We start from the raw sequence: 16,458 nt of genomic DNA, 5'->3' as shown, positions 1-16,458 counted from the left end.
CCAAGGAATCTTCCACACACACACACAACCAGATGTAGGCTTACTAAGGAACAATTTACAGTTTGTCTTGAAATGTAGGCCCATATTTTTATTAACAAATATTACCAACATGGCATCATAAAACAAACACTGAGCAAACAGAGCCAGCCACTAACTATATGACTCATCTAAATAACATGGCTTGTTAGTACACATAGTGGTTTTGTTTTTGCAGGGTTGTTAAGATTAGTACATTTATCTACAGTACATAAAATGCACATGTATTATACAATAACTACATGTTATCCTATAAAATTACTGATTATATTATAATAATAGTCTGTTTCACCCACACTTTACAGCAGGGCAGTGGACCACTTACAGAGATCACATACGTGAAAGCAAATTAAGGTAACCCAGTCTGATGTGCCTCACAGTTAGCACTGTTGGAGTAAAGAAGATCAAACACAAGAATTTGACAATTTCCCTAGCTCTGGTGGTATCAGTCCTTTTACAGTCCTCTAAATAAATCCAGGTGGAAATGTATAGCATGCTTTCCATTTCCCTAAAATGTTTTTTGTTTTATTTTTAAACTTCTTCCAATCAGTTCAAAGTGACTGAAGAAAATGTTTTGTTGGGAGATAAACTTTAATCATGCTCAATCTACCCCCTTCTAACCCTGGTCCTTGAGCCATCATCTCTCTGCAATGCCTCTGGCCCCGCTGAACAGGGTCCCAGGAAGCAGGGCATGTCTTTCAGGGCTGTGAGAAGCCATTCCTTCTCTTTGTCCCTCCCGCCAACCCCCTCACCTACACTGACACCCAACATGACCCTTTGCTATAAACCCTTGAGCAGGTGGGCCCTGGGGCACATATCTGATTGGCTAGCTTTTTAACCCTTGTGTTATCTTCGGGTCATTCTGACCCATCAGTCATTGTGACCCACCGTCGTATTGCGACAACTTTACCGCATACAAAAACAAAGTGAAGCATTTTCTTTTAACCGTTGGGCTGTCTCAGACCCCCCACATTGCGAAGGTTAAAAGAAAATTATTTTTATTTGTTTTTGTATTGGGTAAAATTGGGTAAACACAACGATGGTTCGTTATGAACCTTTGGGTCATGTGACCCGAAGGCAGCACGAGGGTTAAGTCAGCCTTGCTGCATTGTGATGACTTTTCATTTGCTCGTGAGAAAATCCCCAGAGGTCAGTACAAGACCCCAAACTCACGCTCTTCTAGCGGCATGACAACAAGATGTGAAGGATAGTATCCATGGAAATGCCTTTTTTTAGATGCCACCATGAGTGTTGCATAACTAACAAAAATAAAAGGATATCAAGGCATCTAGTAATTTTAAGTAAGTTAGGTTTGCAAGTATTGTTCACAATAGCAGAGTCAAATGATGAACAAGTCCATTTATACATTTAGGAAGACATTTGTGTGGTGTAAATAGTTTCCCCTGAACCCCAACATAAGGCTTTGAAGAAACAGGGAAAGGTTGTTTGGGCTGGGATAGTCTGGACAGTATAGAACAATGTTCATGGGTCCAAGCAGCCGTCTCCATAGAGGCGGGGAAAGGGAAGAGAGGACAGGGAGTCCCAGTTGTTCCTCTAGCTCTCAGTGTTGTAGAGCAGGAAGAAAAGAGACTAACACCTTGTGCCTATGCCCTTTCTCCCGAGGTACCGGAGAACAGCAAAGTTATAGGTGGTGGAGACTATGTAGGTGAGCTGGAGAGAGAGAGAGAGAGAAAGAAAAAAAGAAACAAAACAGTACTCAGTGCTTGAACAGACCCAATAACCATTTGAACCCTTGTGCTGCCTTCGGGTCACATGACCCGAAGGTTTGCAACGAACCATCGTTGTGTTTACCCAATTTTACCCAATATAAAAACGAATAAAAAGCATTTTCTTTTAACCTTCGCGATGCGGGGGGTCTGAGACAGCTCGACGGTTAAAAGAAAATGCTTTACTTTGTTTTTGTATGCAGTAAAGTTGTCGCAATACGACGGTGGGTCACAATGACTGATGGGTCACAATGACCCGAAGATACACAAGGGTTAAACTCCTCCCGTTTTCTGGTATAAGCGCTATAACTATCACATATCTGTTACCATAGATGTGATTTGAGATCTAATAGCCTCATTCATATACCAAGACACCATAATTATATAAGAACCTCTAATGAGGCATCAAGCTATAAATGACCGTTTCATCAGCTGGAAAATTGCCAAATAGTATTACAGCACTGTTGAGCTGTTTGGATCAGCTGAGACTGGAGCGTGAACAGAGGGCAGCAGTCAGTTCAGACATGCAGGACTGAGATGCCTGAACGCCTACACAGCATGTCACTGACGGTCACACGGAAACGTGGACTACAAACTCCCCACTGTGGACCAACGAGGAGACAGACACATGTCCTGTTTCACTACACTAGAGATGCATCCTTCCTTCCTTAAAGTGATCTCTGGATAGGTGAGAGCCTGCGATTCTTCACACAGGTTCCACATATGTATTCCCCCCCATTTAGTGCAGTGACCTTTAAGGAAGGGAGGGTGAAAGTCAGGATCTATCTGTATTGAAGCGGGGCTGGACAGGTTCTTGACCCTGCCCAGTTGAGACTTACTCACTCACCAGCGCCAGGAGGGTGATGCCAGCTCCAGCAAATGCAGCGATATAGAGGTCATAGGTCATCCGGAACTTTAGAAGGAGCACAGCAAAGTATCAAAACATCGAATACAGTTTATTGCACTTCTACCAAATTTGACAGTACAGTTATGTATCACTGTGTCTGCACAGATGAAGGGTGAATGGATTGATTCAATTTACTTGAAAAATCCCAAAGGAAATTCCACAATGATGGATATTTATAAATTCCTGGTCTACTTCTGGACTCGCATTCAAGTGTGTCCAGTCCTGTGTCTACTCTGCCAGTGTCCCACCAGAAGCGCATTTTTTTGTGCAGGTCACTATAGGATTTCTATAGCAAATTTAAGTTAGTGGCGCTTTGTGGCAATTCAAAGCCGGTGGATTCCTGCCTTTAGTGTGTGTGAGAGAGAGTGTGTGGTAGAGAGAGAGAGTGAGAGAGAGTGTGTGGTAGAGAGAGAGAGAGAGAGTGTGGTAGAGAGAGTGTGTGAGAGAAAGTTTTCGAAGAAAGAAAGTTGTTCACATACTCATCTATGCACATTAGTTTAGGACATTTATCCATTATATTTCAACTTCATTTGACCCCTGAGGGCAATTGGTTTTGCCACAAGACATATAAAACCGACATAGATAGTACAAGACTATAAAATACAAAAAGCCTACATATATTATAAAACCATCATCAAAATATATCAATGAAGAACACCATCACTACCATCTATCCCCCTGGCCGGGGTCAGAATGGAAAGTGCGGTGGGAATGAACAAGTGCCTGTATCGCTCTTTACAGGGGGGAATCTGAACCGGGAGCCAGAAGGTGGGATCTCAAACTCTGTTAGTGAAGAGAGGATGGATTTAGCCTTCCGCACTACTTGTCTGTTGTACAGGTAAGTGAGGTTACTTTGCTGGACACCAAGGATTTTACAGCTGACCTTCACTATTTGGGAAAGAGTAGATTTGGCCTTTCTGAGATTGCCATTCTAGCAGATTACAGAAAATGTTATACAAACTCAGTGTAGAATTTGTAAAAAGGGTCATGAGGGTCTTATCAACATGGAACTTTGACAAGTTTACAAAGGCAGAACAGTCCTTGCTGACCCATTAATTCTGTGTTGGGGTTGAAATTCAAATTATCGTCACTCAAGCTGCTCAGGTACTTGTGTGTCTCTACAACATCTACCATGTACGGTATTACCAATCTCACCTCTCTGGTTTTACACACAGTGGATAGTGTCATCCCACAGGCCTTCCCTGGCATGGCGTTCCAGGGAAGCAGCCCTGAAAGAAAAAACGTTTAATTCGGAACCACAGGGAAGACATATTAGATAAAGCACACATAGAACAGTTCCACGTGGAAGGCTTGTCCTTAAAAAAAGAAAATTTCAACATTCATCAACACTGATTTAGAAGCGTATAGGCTTTTCTGCATCTTGTAATGATGTACATAGGTCAACTTTGAGAGAGTCTCTAGCCATAATTAAGGATTCCCTGCACAATAAAGTATACAAATTAAAAGGACACAATGTCCTCATATGTAAAATGTACAGAGCCCCTGAAAAAAAAGGAAACGTTCTCTTCCAGACGAAATATATTAGATGGTTTCAAGTTTACGTGCCATTTATATTTACAGGTATGGCTACATCTGAATTAGCTGGGACTGCTCCACTACATAACCGTTTATTGGGTGTGCTTGCCTTCGGCAAGAGCACAACCTTTGTTCTCTCACATATATAGGCAGGGTTTTTCCTGGGTCAAAATGGGTCTTCGGTGCTCCAAAAAAAAAAAAAAAAAAAATATATATATATATATATATTCTTTTTTTTCTTCTTTTTTCTAATCAATGTATTTATTCCCAGGTGTTTTGCCCCCCACGATCCCCCCCCCCCCCCAGCCGCTGGAACTAAACCTATATTTCGGAACAGGTTAATGTAATAGTCTAATAACTAATGTAATATTGCACATATTTTCGTCCTATTTCCCCTAAAGCAATAAAGTTAGGCTACTTAAAGCCACCTTACACTCATAAAGTATGTTCTAAATGCCATAAATGCTGCCAATTAATAATTGACGTAACAACTTATTGTAAATGGTCAGTAGCCTAGTCTATCGATTAAGGTAGGCCACTCTGAAGCATGTACACTGCCTGCTTCATTTGATCTTGATAGGCTAAGCATTCTGTAGCAAATAATAACAATAAACCCACTTTTTATTAATTAAAACTATTTCAGCATAATAATGCACCTAAAATACAAACCTGAGCAAGGGCAGCAATCGCTATCGAATCAACAGACATGTGCAATTTAGCAAGCAGGGGAAGAATACAAACAACGAAAATCGCCAGTTAACTTGATTTAAATTTGCAAGAACTATAGACTACAATAACAGGCTTAAATGAACTGACAACATCAGTTATACGACTTACAGTTCTCAAGGACGCATACACGCAATCTCAACTGCGGTGTGAAGCGCATGTCGGTGCAATTCTCCGACATGCACTCTAACAATCACTGCTGATAGACGGCCTAAAATTTTGTCTGATTTCTGATACCGTGGCGGCAGAAATTTAGCCATAGAGGAAACATTGCACTATATATTATCATTCCAGAACTGTCATTCCAGCGGAACGACAGTTTAGTGGCCACTCTGTCCATTTGCGCACCTCACAGTTGCGTATTGATCAGACAAGAAGACACGCTTATCAACTCGATTACTATTGATCAAAACAGAAAGAAGGTTCGGCTGTAGCCTACTTGAACCATCCAATTGAGAACATATTCGCTGACATGCATTGCACGCGTGATGAACACAGCTTTTTTTATTTTCTTCATTGCAGACTTTTTTTGCCTTTGGCACTCAGGATTTGTCATTGGCGCTCGGGAAAACGGCTTTGGCGCGCGCCAAAATGTTCTCTATGCAGGAAAAACCCTGTATAGGTATTATTAGGATTCCTCCGTGAGGAGGAAACCTATTGTTATTGTTAGTTGGGTGTGATTTGCCTTCGGCAAGGGCACAACCTTTGTTCTCTCACATATATTATCTATTATTGTGATTGTTTTCCTGTTTATCTTTATTATTGTTGGAATGCTGCGTCAGCATTCCAAGTATTGTTCTTTGAATCTTTAATCAACTTATTATTTTTCTTCTATTTCTTCCGTGGCACCTTTCAGCGCCTTCAAATCTTCAGCTATTAAAACCGTTCAGCTATCAAAAAATTCAGCAGTTTCAGGCCATTCCTGCTATGACTTTTCAGCTTTGTACCTCTTATGCTTGAATTAATATAAATCAATATTCATAATATTTTTAACATGGGTGTCCAATGGAGTTCTTTCAAATCCTCTCCTCTCCTTCTTTAATCTTCTTCAACTTCCAAATCCTTCTTCTTCCTCAATCTTTCAGCTAGAGCCACCATTTAAACTTTTAAATGTTGACAAAACCCTAAACAATTTTTAAATAATTCATCTTTTTGATATCTATTCAACTTTTTTCAATATCACTGATTATGTTTCATGACTTTTTCAAGCCGTTTCTGAGATTTACATGGGTGTGTACGTGAAACCCTAGAGTGCAGACTGAAACACTTAGAGTGGAGGCCTGAGCTTCGGATGTCGTTGAAAAAATATTTCTAGTTTGCCAGCATTGCCACAATTTTCGCTCTTCATGCTTCATTTATGGATCAATAGATAGCTAATTTTGTGCTGGTCGTAGACAGTTGTCTGTTGAATCCAACAGACGTACACATTTGTTCAGAGCCCCACGAAAGCAAGACAAAGTCCAACTGTCGCCCCATAGAGACCAATGCAAATCTGGTGACAAAATCGTCAGAGAAAGCAAAAAGAACAAGATTTTGAAACTGCCGGTAGAGTCATATTTCTGACCGCACAGACATATAAAGGACATCTCTGGTTTCGGCAGAGTCTTGGGTCTCGGAAAATATCCTTATTTTTGGGATTGGACGTCTAGTTTTGCGTCTAGGTTAACTTGTTTGAGGTGTGGATTCTAGCTAGCTACATTTCTGTTATTCTCTGCCCTCCGCGCGTTAGCAATCATAGCTGCACCATCACCGTGGCAACGACAGACACGCACCACTCAGTCTCTCACACAGGTGATTTGTATTAGCTGATTAGTGGAGTCACAAGACAGAGCTATTCAGTCAACTCGTCTCATTAAAAGACTAAGAGCACTATAACTAAAACGAATATACTACTTCTACTACTTCTACAGTTGAACAGTTCAGCTTTCAGCTTCTCCCGCATTGTAGGCTATTTAAGCTCTTAGCTTTGTTAGATGATGCAGTTCAGCTTCCACACTGCCTCTTGAAATTCTACTATTTCTTCGATTGCTTCACAACGTTCAAACTTATTCTCCCGCATTGTATTTAAGCACTTAGCTTTGTTAGATGATGCAGTTTAACTTCCACACTGCCTCTTTTGTGTGACTCACACATTTTAGAAATTCATTTCAGCTTTCAGCTTGCGGGTATTTTCTAATTCTGTACCCTATTTTCAGCAATTTAAAAACAAATAATTCATATTTCAGCATTCCAACGCATTTTCTGCAGGAAATGCACTTTCTAGTTCCAACTTCTTAGTTCTTCCGTGTCCTTTAACTAGTCCTGCATACTTTCACCGATTCCTACAATTTTGGAATCAAAACGTTCAGCTCCTTCAGGAGATGTGTGCTATGACTTTTCTCATTTCTCACTTTTATACTTTTTAATATATTAAGGTTTTTGTGCAAATTATTCTCCCTTTAAAAGTAATGGTAAATCCTTTCAAATCATTAAAAAAGCTTCCTCCTCTTTCAAACTTAACTACTTCAGCATACTTTCAGCTAGAGACACCATTCAACCTTTAAAATGTTCACAAGACATTCAGCTATTCCCAAATGATTCAGCTTTTTCAAATATTCAGCCAATTTTGAATTGACAGTTTCAAATACATCAACATTTTTGCTCCTTCTTGATTTTTATGAATATTCAACTAAATTGTCAAACAAATTCCTTTAACGTTCATATAGTTTAACTTACAGAAACAAGTTATACCTTAAAATGTAGTAAAACGTGTCCTCTTTCAGCAAGAACTATGTAACTACTAAAGAGATTTCGAATCACATTTTCAGCTATGAGCCTTGAAGCGAGAGCAGCCTTTCAAATTCTCTCACTAACTTCAATGGAGAGGTGGGTAAAATTCGTCAGAGAAAACCGAAGGAACAAGATTTTGAAACTGCCGGTAGAGGCGTATTTCTGACCGCACAGACATAAAAAGGACATCTCTGGTTTCGGCAGAGTCTTGGGTCTTGGAAAATATCCTTATTTTTTGGATTGGACGTATAGTTTTGCGTCTAGGTTAACTTGTTTGAGGTGTGGATTCTAGCTACATTTGGTATTCTCTCTGCCCAGCTCGTGAGCGAGCACAGCTGCTCCATCGCCGTGGCAACCAAACAAACACGCACCAGGAAAGCAAAAGGAACACGTTTTCGAAACTGCAGGTAGAGTCATATTTCTGACTGCACAGACATATAAAGAATATCTCTGGTTTAGGCAGAGTCTTGGGTCTCGGAAAATATCCTTATTTTTTGGATTGGACGTACAGTTTTGCGTCTAGGTTAACTTGTTTGAGGTGTGGATTCTAGCTAGCTACATTTCTGTTATTCTCTGCCCTCCGCGCGTTAGCAATCATAGCTGCACCATCACCGTGGCAACGACAGACACGCACCACTCAGTCTCTCACACAGGTGATTTGTATTAGCTGATTAGTGGAGTCACAAGACAGAGCTATTCAGTCAACTCGTCTCATTAAAAGACTAAGAGCACTATAACTAAAACGAATATACTACTTCTACTACTTCTACAGTTGAACAGTTCAGCTTTCAGCTTCTCCCGCATTGTAGGCTATTTAAGCTCTTAGCTTTGTTAGATGATGCAGTTCAGCTTCCACACTGCCTCTTGAAATTCTACTATTTCTTCGATTGCTTCACAACGTTCAAACTTATTCTCCCGCATTGTATTTAAGCACTTAGCTTTGTTAGATGATGCAGTTTAACTTCCACACTGCCTCTTTTGTGTGACTCACACATTTTAGAAATTCATTTCAGCTTTCAGCTTGCGGGTATTTTCTAATTCTGTACCCTATTTTCAGCAATTTAAAAACAAATAATTCATATTTCAGCATTCCAACGCATTTTCTGCAGGAAATGCACTTTCTAGTTCCAACTTCTTAGTTCTTCCGTGTCCTTTAACTAGTCCTGCATACTTTCACCGATTCCTACAATTTTGGAATCAAAACGTTCAGCTCCTTCAGGAGATGTGTGCTATGACTTTTCTCATTTCTCACTTTTATACTTTTTAATATATTAAGGTTTTTGTGCAAATTATTCTCCCTTTAAAAGTAATGGTAAATCCTTTCAAATCATTAAAAAAGCTTCCTCCTCTTTCAAACTTAACTACTTCAGCATACTTTCAGCTAGAGACACCATTCAACCTTTAAAATGTTCACAAGACATTCAGCTATTCCCAAATGATTCAGCTTTTTCAAATATTCAGCCAATTTTGAATTGACAGTTTCAAATACATCAACATTTTTGCTCCTTCTTGATTTTTATGAATATTCAACTAAATTGTCAAACAAATTCCTTTAACGTTCATATAGTTTAACTTACAGAAACAAGTTATACCTTAAAATGTAGTAAAACGTGTCCTCTTTCAGCAAGAACTATGTAACTACTAAAGAGATTTCGAATCACATTTTCAGCTATGAGCCTTGAAGCGAGAGCAGCCTTTCAAATTCTCTCACTAACTTCAATGGAGAGGTGGGTAAAATTCGTCAGAGAAAACCGAAGGAACAAGATTTTGAAACTGCCGGTAGAGGCGTATTTCTGACCGCACAGACATAAAAAGGACATCTCTGGTTTCGGCAGAGTCTTGGGTCTTGGAAAATATCCTTATTTTTTGGATTGGACGTATAGTTTTGCGTCTAGGTTAACTTGTTTGAGGTGTGGATTCTAGCTACATTTGGTATTCTCTCTGCCCAGCTCGTGAGCGAGCACAGCTGCTCCATCGCCGTGGCAACCAAACAAACACGCACCAGGAAAGCAAAAGGAACACGTTTTCGAAACTGCAGGTAGAGTCATATTTCTGACTGCACAGACATATAAAGAATATCTCTGGTTTAGGCAGAGTCTTGGGTCTCGGAAAATATCCTTATTTTTTGGATTGGACGTACAGTTTTGCGTCTAGGTTAACTTGTTTGAGGTGTGGATTCTAGCTAGCTACATTTCTGTTATTCTCTGCCCTCAGCGCGTTAGCAATCATAGCTGCACCATCACCATGGCAACGACAGACACGCACCACTCAGTCTCTCACACAGGTGATTGGTGCTTTGACTTGACCATGAGAAACCCGATTACAAGCAATTGTCGGTTTATGCCAATAATACGATTACTCCGTTTACATATGTAATTAGTTATGCGATTACTCAATAAACGCATCTACATGATTCTTTTTTATTAATCATTGTATGTATGCTCCACGGACGAAACTTGCACCATCATCCTTCTGCAACACAGTGTCGCCGTGTCTTCCTGTATCGGCCCTACTGCTGTATGTTTCATTCCATCAACACATTGAATCCTACTAAGAAAGCCGAGTAAAACGCACTCAATGATAGGCTACATCTGCTACTGCTATTACTATCCCAACTATAATTTCAGCTGTTAAAACTATAATATTCTTGTTACGACTAGCTAGCCTACTTCTTCTGTTTAACAGTTCTGGGCCAGGGTGATAACTATTTACTCATTTTACTTTTTGATGTGAAACACAATTGTGAAATGTAATGTACAATATTAGCTGATATTAAGGAAGTAGGCCCACATCTACTTTCGGAAACGGTAGTCTATTTCACTGAAGCATTAGGTGCGTTCGACATGGCCTGCGGCTGCATGAAACGACCGGTGAGAGTAGCCGCTTGCAGTCGGGGAGGAGTTGAAAACGGCTCTGCAAAGTCGGACATTCCAGCTTCTCGTGGTCTGCTGCGTTGACGTCAGTCATGGCCGACCAAGCGCTGTTTGCTTACTTTACTTTATTTATAATTAAACTTAGTCTTTCCATTAGTGAAGAGGCGGACTAAAACCCTTCAACTATTTTTTTATTCAATTAAACTGTTTGGTCAGGATTTGAGCGTTGGCGAAACTGAAGGTGTCAGAATAATTACAAAACACGTGTCAAAGTTGTCTTGTGTGAGTCTGGCCAATCATGAAATAGCTGTGTCGTCATTAGAACCCGTGCAGTTGCTCTTGAGAAAATGCGCACAGCTACACAGCCGGCAGTTCTCGAATCGATCTCACGTTACTTTGATGGCTACGTCACAGTGACCTAGCCTCGGCGCCGTCTGAAGTCGGACAAAAAGTCTAACCAGAATTCACTGTTTCAAGTCAGCCGCCTGCAGCCGGCTGCAGCGCTGCATGAAGTCAGGTCATGTCGAACGCACCTATTAGCATCATGACATTAGCCTCTGTTGCCCGGGCAACACATACTACAGTGGTCTATGATGCATCTGTTTTCCATCGTTAAAATAAACATTCCTCACAAATACATTTTCGTTGTAGGATTTATTATGACATTACATTACAATTAAACGATTTGTTGGTGAAATTATCCTTACCTGTGGTTTCAAACCAGTGTTGCTCACTGCAACGCTGTAGCCTACGCGAGACACACTACAAAAACATCTACACAGCTGTTTAGGAAGTCAAACGGCGACAGAACATGTTCGGCACTCCCCTTACTTAAATCAAAAGTCTTTCAATAGGTGAAACTATCTGACTACTAACCTGAACTTCATTGCCACAGCCTAAACTTTGTCAATCTGTTCATGAAAATAATTAATTTCAGCCTAAACCGTACAACGGAACGTTACATCGAATTCAACCAACGCAATCGCTACCAAGACGAACACAGCAGTAGTCTAGTACTGTACTGTAGTAGTACAATTTACCGGGGCAGCTTCTCCACACAGGGCTATATCGCATTTTGCGTTGTTACTGACAATGATCGCTACCAGTGAGCTTTTTATGAATGAGCGATTTTCCACTAAATAAATGTCAAGCTTATTTACGTTTTTGGGGGCATATTTTCAGTTTTCAGATGGTAGCTACTGTTTGAATCGCGATTCCATCTTCTACTGCCGGTAACGTTGTGGAATAATCTTCAAAGGTATGGAGGATTATAGGGGCCAAAACTAAATAAATAAATACTTGGATAATTAAATAATTATATAACACAAAGCTTAAATAAATGACTAATTACAATGACTTTAAATGACTACAAAATATATAAATTACAAATTAAATGAGACACTAAATATATAAATGTTACATGTATTTGTGTGTATATATTTACGTTTTAATGTGTTCACATTTATTTATAGTTACATTTATTTATACTTAGATTTATTTATTTATCCTTACATTTATCCACGGTGTTATGGAGGACCAAACCTGCCATATTTACAATTGAATGAATGAATAAATAAATGTCCACATCCATGCATTTAGACAGAAATAAATGAATATATGTATTAATTAATGCACAATTGTCAATCAATAGTTACTCATTCATTCATTGTTCCCAATATGATAATGAGAGGAGGCCAGTAGGCGTGGAAACTGACGTTCAGACATTGCAATCAATCCAGAGCCATAGATTCAATCTAGCTAACACCTGGGACACACTTGCTGAGAAGCGCCCTGAAGCGCCACAATCTGCTACGAATGACGCGATGCTGTTCACACTAGACGCGCATTTCTCCACGCCGGTCACCAAGCCTTTCACCTTCCCTGAGCTTTCCTTTAATACATGTAAAGCTGACATGGTACATAAACATGGCATAGGCTACAGGCTAATTAGGCAACTTGTTGCTCCAACAATCGTCGCAACAGCATCCCATTCCCAACATAACGTGGCAATGTTTGTCTTTTGTTGCCTTAGTCTTTGTAAAATACGTGCTGTGGGGCATACAACTCCATGTAGGACTAGCTACATTTCATCTTCGATGATTAACTTTGTGTCGTCAATCTTCACAAATTTCTCTTCTAATTGATTGGGGGCTATGACAGATTGTCTATCTCGCTCTTACACACAGGACAAAAATGTTGGTTTGACAATCAACAATCAGGATTTTTTATTTTTAAATGTTTACATTTTGAGAATTGATCGGATATCGTTTTTATCGGGGTAAACACATGGTTGGCCGGTCAGCGTAGTGAAGTTGGGTGTTAAGTGATAGCCCACAACTAACGTAGTCAATTCTTTATAACATGTTTGTTTATCCAAATATCATATGGTGAATTGAATAGTTTTCAACGAGGTCGGCCAGCCTGGCCATGTAGGCTATGTTGTCCATAAAAACTATATCCGCTTCGCAGCCAGTGTGTCCCAGGCGTTAGCTAGATTGAATCTATGGCACTGGATTGATTGCAATGTCTGAATGTCAGTTTCCACGCCTACTGGCCTCCTCTCATTATCATATTGGGATCAATGAATGAATAAATAAATGAATACATAAATCAATAAATCAATCAATAAATCAATCAATAAATGAATAAATACATAAATGTAAAATATATGTAACTATTGATTGTGTCAATTGTGCATTAATTAATACATATATTCGTTTATTTCTGTCTAAATGCATGGATGTGGACATTTATTTATTCATTCATTCATTTGTAAATATGGCAGGTTTTGTCCTCCATACGGTGTAACTTGCTGCAGCAAAATAAATCCGTCGTCTACGTCACCAAGTCAGGGGGCGGGTTTAAGCCTCTGATTGGTGAATGAACAGTATTACACACCAGGCAGGCTCAACCAGTTGATCAAGCTCTCTTCGATTTAGAGGGATCCTCTATCGCCTCACTCTGCAGCTGCGAGGTGTGTGCGATACTGCAAAATGTGGTATTGATCCGATACCAAAGAGTAAATACAGGGCCATACGGCGCCCCTGCCAATACCAATATTGCTGATTTGCAATATTACTTTTTACTTAGAAAAACAGTTTATCTACCTTTGTGTCGAAGGCGCAATGCCTCATAATTTATGAAGTGAATGCAACATCAATATGAAAATTTGAATTAAAATGTAAAATTTGAATTTTCATGATCATTTAATGATTTTTCCTTTAATTACTTGTTCGTGATTATGGTCATAATAAAACACAGGACAAAGAGTTTTGTCAAAAATACTGTTAGTGTGTGCCGCTGAGTCGTATCAATCAATAGGCTACTGATACCTACGTTGGTATCGATACTATCAGTCTTGAGATCGATTCGCCCACCCCCTATGCTGTACCATCTCGCCGAGGATCGTGAACACATTTTCATTGATGTCTGTGTCAGTCAGGGCCGATATCATTGCTATAATTTCAGCGAAGCTCTCAATATGATGTAAAAAAAGTGAATTGGCAGTTGCCTCCATCTCTTCAGCTACCGACAACATTTCGACCACTGTAGCATGCAATATTTCAGTCATTGAATCCGCACTAGGTAGCGCCATCTTGAATGAGTCAAAAGCAGTCGATTCAAGTTGAACCACCAATCAGAGGCTTAAACCCGCCCCCTGACTTGGTGACGTAGACGACGGATTTATTTTGCTGCAGCAAGTTACACCGTGGATAAATGTAAGGATAAATAAATAAATGTAAGTATAAATAAATAAATGTGAACACATTAAAACGTATATATATATATATATATTAGTGGTGGGCCGTTATCGGCGTTAACGCGCTGCGACTCTTATCCCCGTCTATACTACGCAAGCTATGATGACTTTCACCTTGATATTTTAGCGCGGATATATACCTAGCCGAATTGCACTGTAGGGGGCGAGAACGAGTCTTCGAACCTGTGTGTATGCCTTGTGTATGAAATTATCACATCAAACGTGACGTGCTAACATGGATGCAGCTATGAAGACGCCTGGTTTGCTTCAGGGAAAATGTATTTTTAAGAAGCTTCCCAATGGAAACCTCAACAAGACTAAGGTTGTTTGCACCTTGTGCTATGCGGAATTAGTTTACTGTAAGAGTTCTTCCAGTCTCAAATACCACCGAAACGCAAAGCATCCCTTAGCTAATGCGGAAGATGCCGGGCCAAGCACTGATGTAGCGCAGGGGAAGAGTCGTCGTCAAACTACGATGTTTGACTGCAACCGAGGCAAGCCCGTCAGCACAGCTCTATCAGCCAAGCTAACGAATCTAATAAACAGTTAATAAACACAAGTACACCTTATTGAACATAATTTATTTTCATCACCAATTATCATAGTAGAACAGCTTTCTCAAGCAGTTTGTGATGCATTTTGGAAACAGGAGATGAGCTCCTGGTCTAATGCGCCACCTGGCTTGAGAAACCCGTTCTCAAAGACTTACTTTTAGTCATTATTTGGGTAGCACACATATTCTGAATGCCTTCGGCGGAATTCAAATGAGCCATTTTAATCTAGATGAACGCCAAGATTACAGTGAGATTAATCTAGATTAAAAAAATTAATCTATGCCCACCACTAATATATATACACACACAAATACATGTAACATTTATATATTTAGTGTCTCATTTAATTTGTAATTTATATATTTTGTATGTCAATTAGGCATTTCATTATATAATTAGTCATTTATTTAAGATTTATGTTATATAATTATTTATTTATCCAAGTATTTATTTATTTAGTTTTGGCCCCTATAATCCTCCATACAAAGGGGGTTCTTTATTAATGAATGAATGCAATATGAGTAGGCTAAATGCCTGAAAATATCACGAGAAGGGAAAGACTTAAAAGGACGTTTAAGTCATAGAGATTAGGTCAATTTTTACACCGGTCTGCCAAATTTATTTGTTTTGATTCAGCTATGAGGCTGCCTCTTGCAGGGGAAATGAGAAGACATCTATTTCATTCTACACTTCACTCGTATTTTGAGTTGTAAATGAACAACAAAAAAAGATGCTTTTAAATCTATGTAATCTTCATAAATATTAAGTATGCATTTTTAAATAAAATATACAGAAATATCAGTTGTAAAAATGTCATTAAAAAACGGACCCCTGTGCAACCGACGCAAGCAAGCACACCCTATAATTTCCCCAGAAATTGTACCCTCTCTAGTTAAATATAAGAGTTGTCAACGTTGCTAATTGTGTATGTATATACGCCAGCATGTTTAACAAGTCCCATTTACCAAAACAGTTACGCCTAAATGTACCGTAAATTAAGTGAAACGATAGTCTTTGCTCTGCTTTACTAGGGCCTATATTATCGCCTAGTGTTAGGTCTATAACATTTATAAAAATAGGCTACAAGTCAATAATAAAACAGTAGCATACATGTAAACGATACAAGTGTCTTGAATGAAGGCAATGAAGCTATAGGTAATGCTATACACACACCAGAAACTATAACGAGAAACTTCTCGCTCGGACAAGAAAGTTTCACGTTCCAATGGGAAAGTGTTTCTATTTTCTCAGGTCCCGTCAGGGCCTCCGTAAATAAGACAATGCATTTGGAGCGTGGAAGAAAGGTGCGCGTACCGTACTGGCGAGCATCGATGCAGAGCTGGTTGATGCTGGCCGGCGTCTCGGTCAGTACAGTAATGGTATGACAGGTAGCATCCATGTTGTAACAGAAGTAAACAGGAAGTGCCGAGAAGGCAAACACCAGGAGCCACAAAACAGCCAAGACGTAGGTCACCACAATGAACTGTGATTGGAAAAAAAGGGCCGACCGACAGGCAAACATACAAGTTATTGAGACCTTTGTTCCATAAATTCCGTTAAAATCCTGGGA

The 16,458-nt window shown here is 39.6% G+C and overlaps 1 protein-coding gene across 3 annotated transcripts in view; it reads right to left on the bottom strand.

Moving 5' to 3' along the window:
- The window catches only part of LOC134032503 (myelin proteolipid protein-like), a 422,406-nt gene that overhangs the window by 924 nt on the left and 405,024 nt on the right, over positions 1-16,458 (bottom strand). The window contains exons 5-8 of one of the 3 annotated variants that reach the window (XM_062476487.1): positions 16,203-16,371; positions 3,826-3,899; positions 2,611-2,676; positions 1,135-1,707 (exon numbers count right to left, since the gene is read on the bottom strand). In XM_062476487.1, coding sequence (XP_062332471.1) covers positions 1,627-1,707; positions 2,611-2,676; positions 3,826-3,899; positions 16,203-16,371 — 390 coding nt within the window. In that variant the 3' untranslated portion in view covers positions 1,135-1,626. Of the gene's footprint in view, positions 1-1,134; positions 1,708-1,762; positions 2,516-2,610; positions 2,677-3,825; positions 3,900-16,202; positions 16,372-16,458 lie in introns of those variants that run through there. The other 2 variants (XM_062476486.1, XM_062476485.1) reach the window with 2 other exon arrangements.

This window comes from Osmerus eperlanus, chromosome 13 (assembly GCF_963692335.1).
Source record: "Osmerus eperlanus chromosome 13, fOsmEpe2.1, whole genome shotgun sequence".
NCBI lineage: Eukaryota > Metazoa > Chordata > Actinopteri > Osmeriformes > Osmeridae > Osmerus > Osmerus eperlanus.
This window is presented reverse-complemented; position numbering and strand designations above follow the sequence as displayed.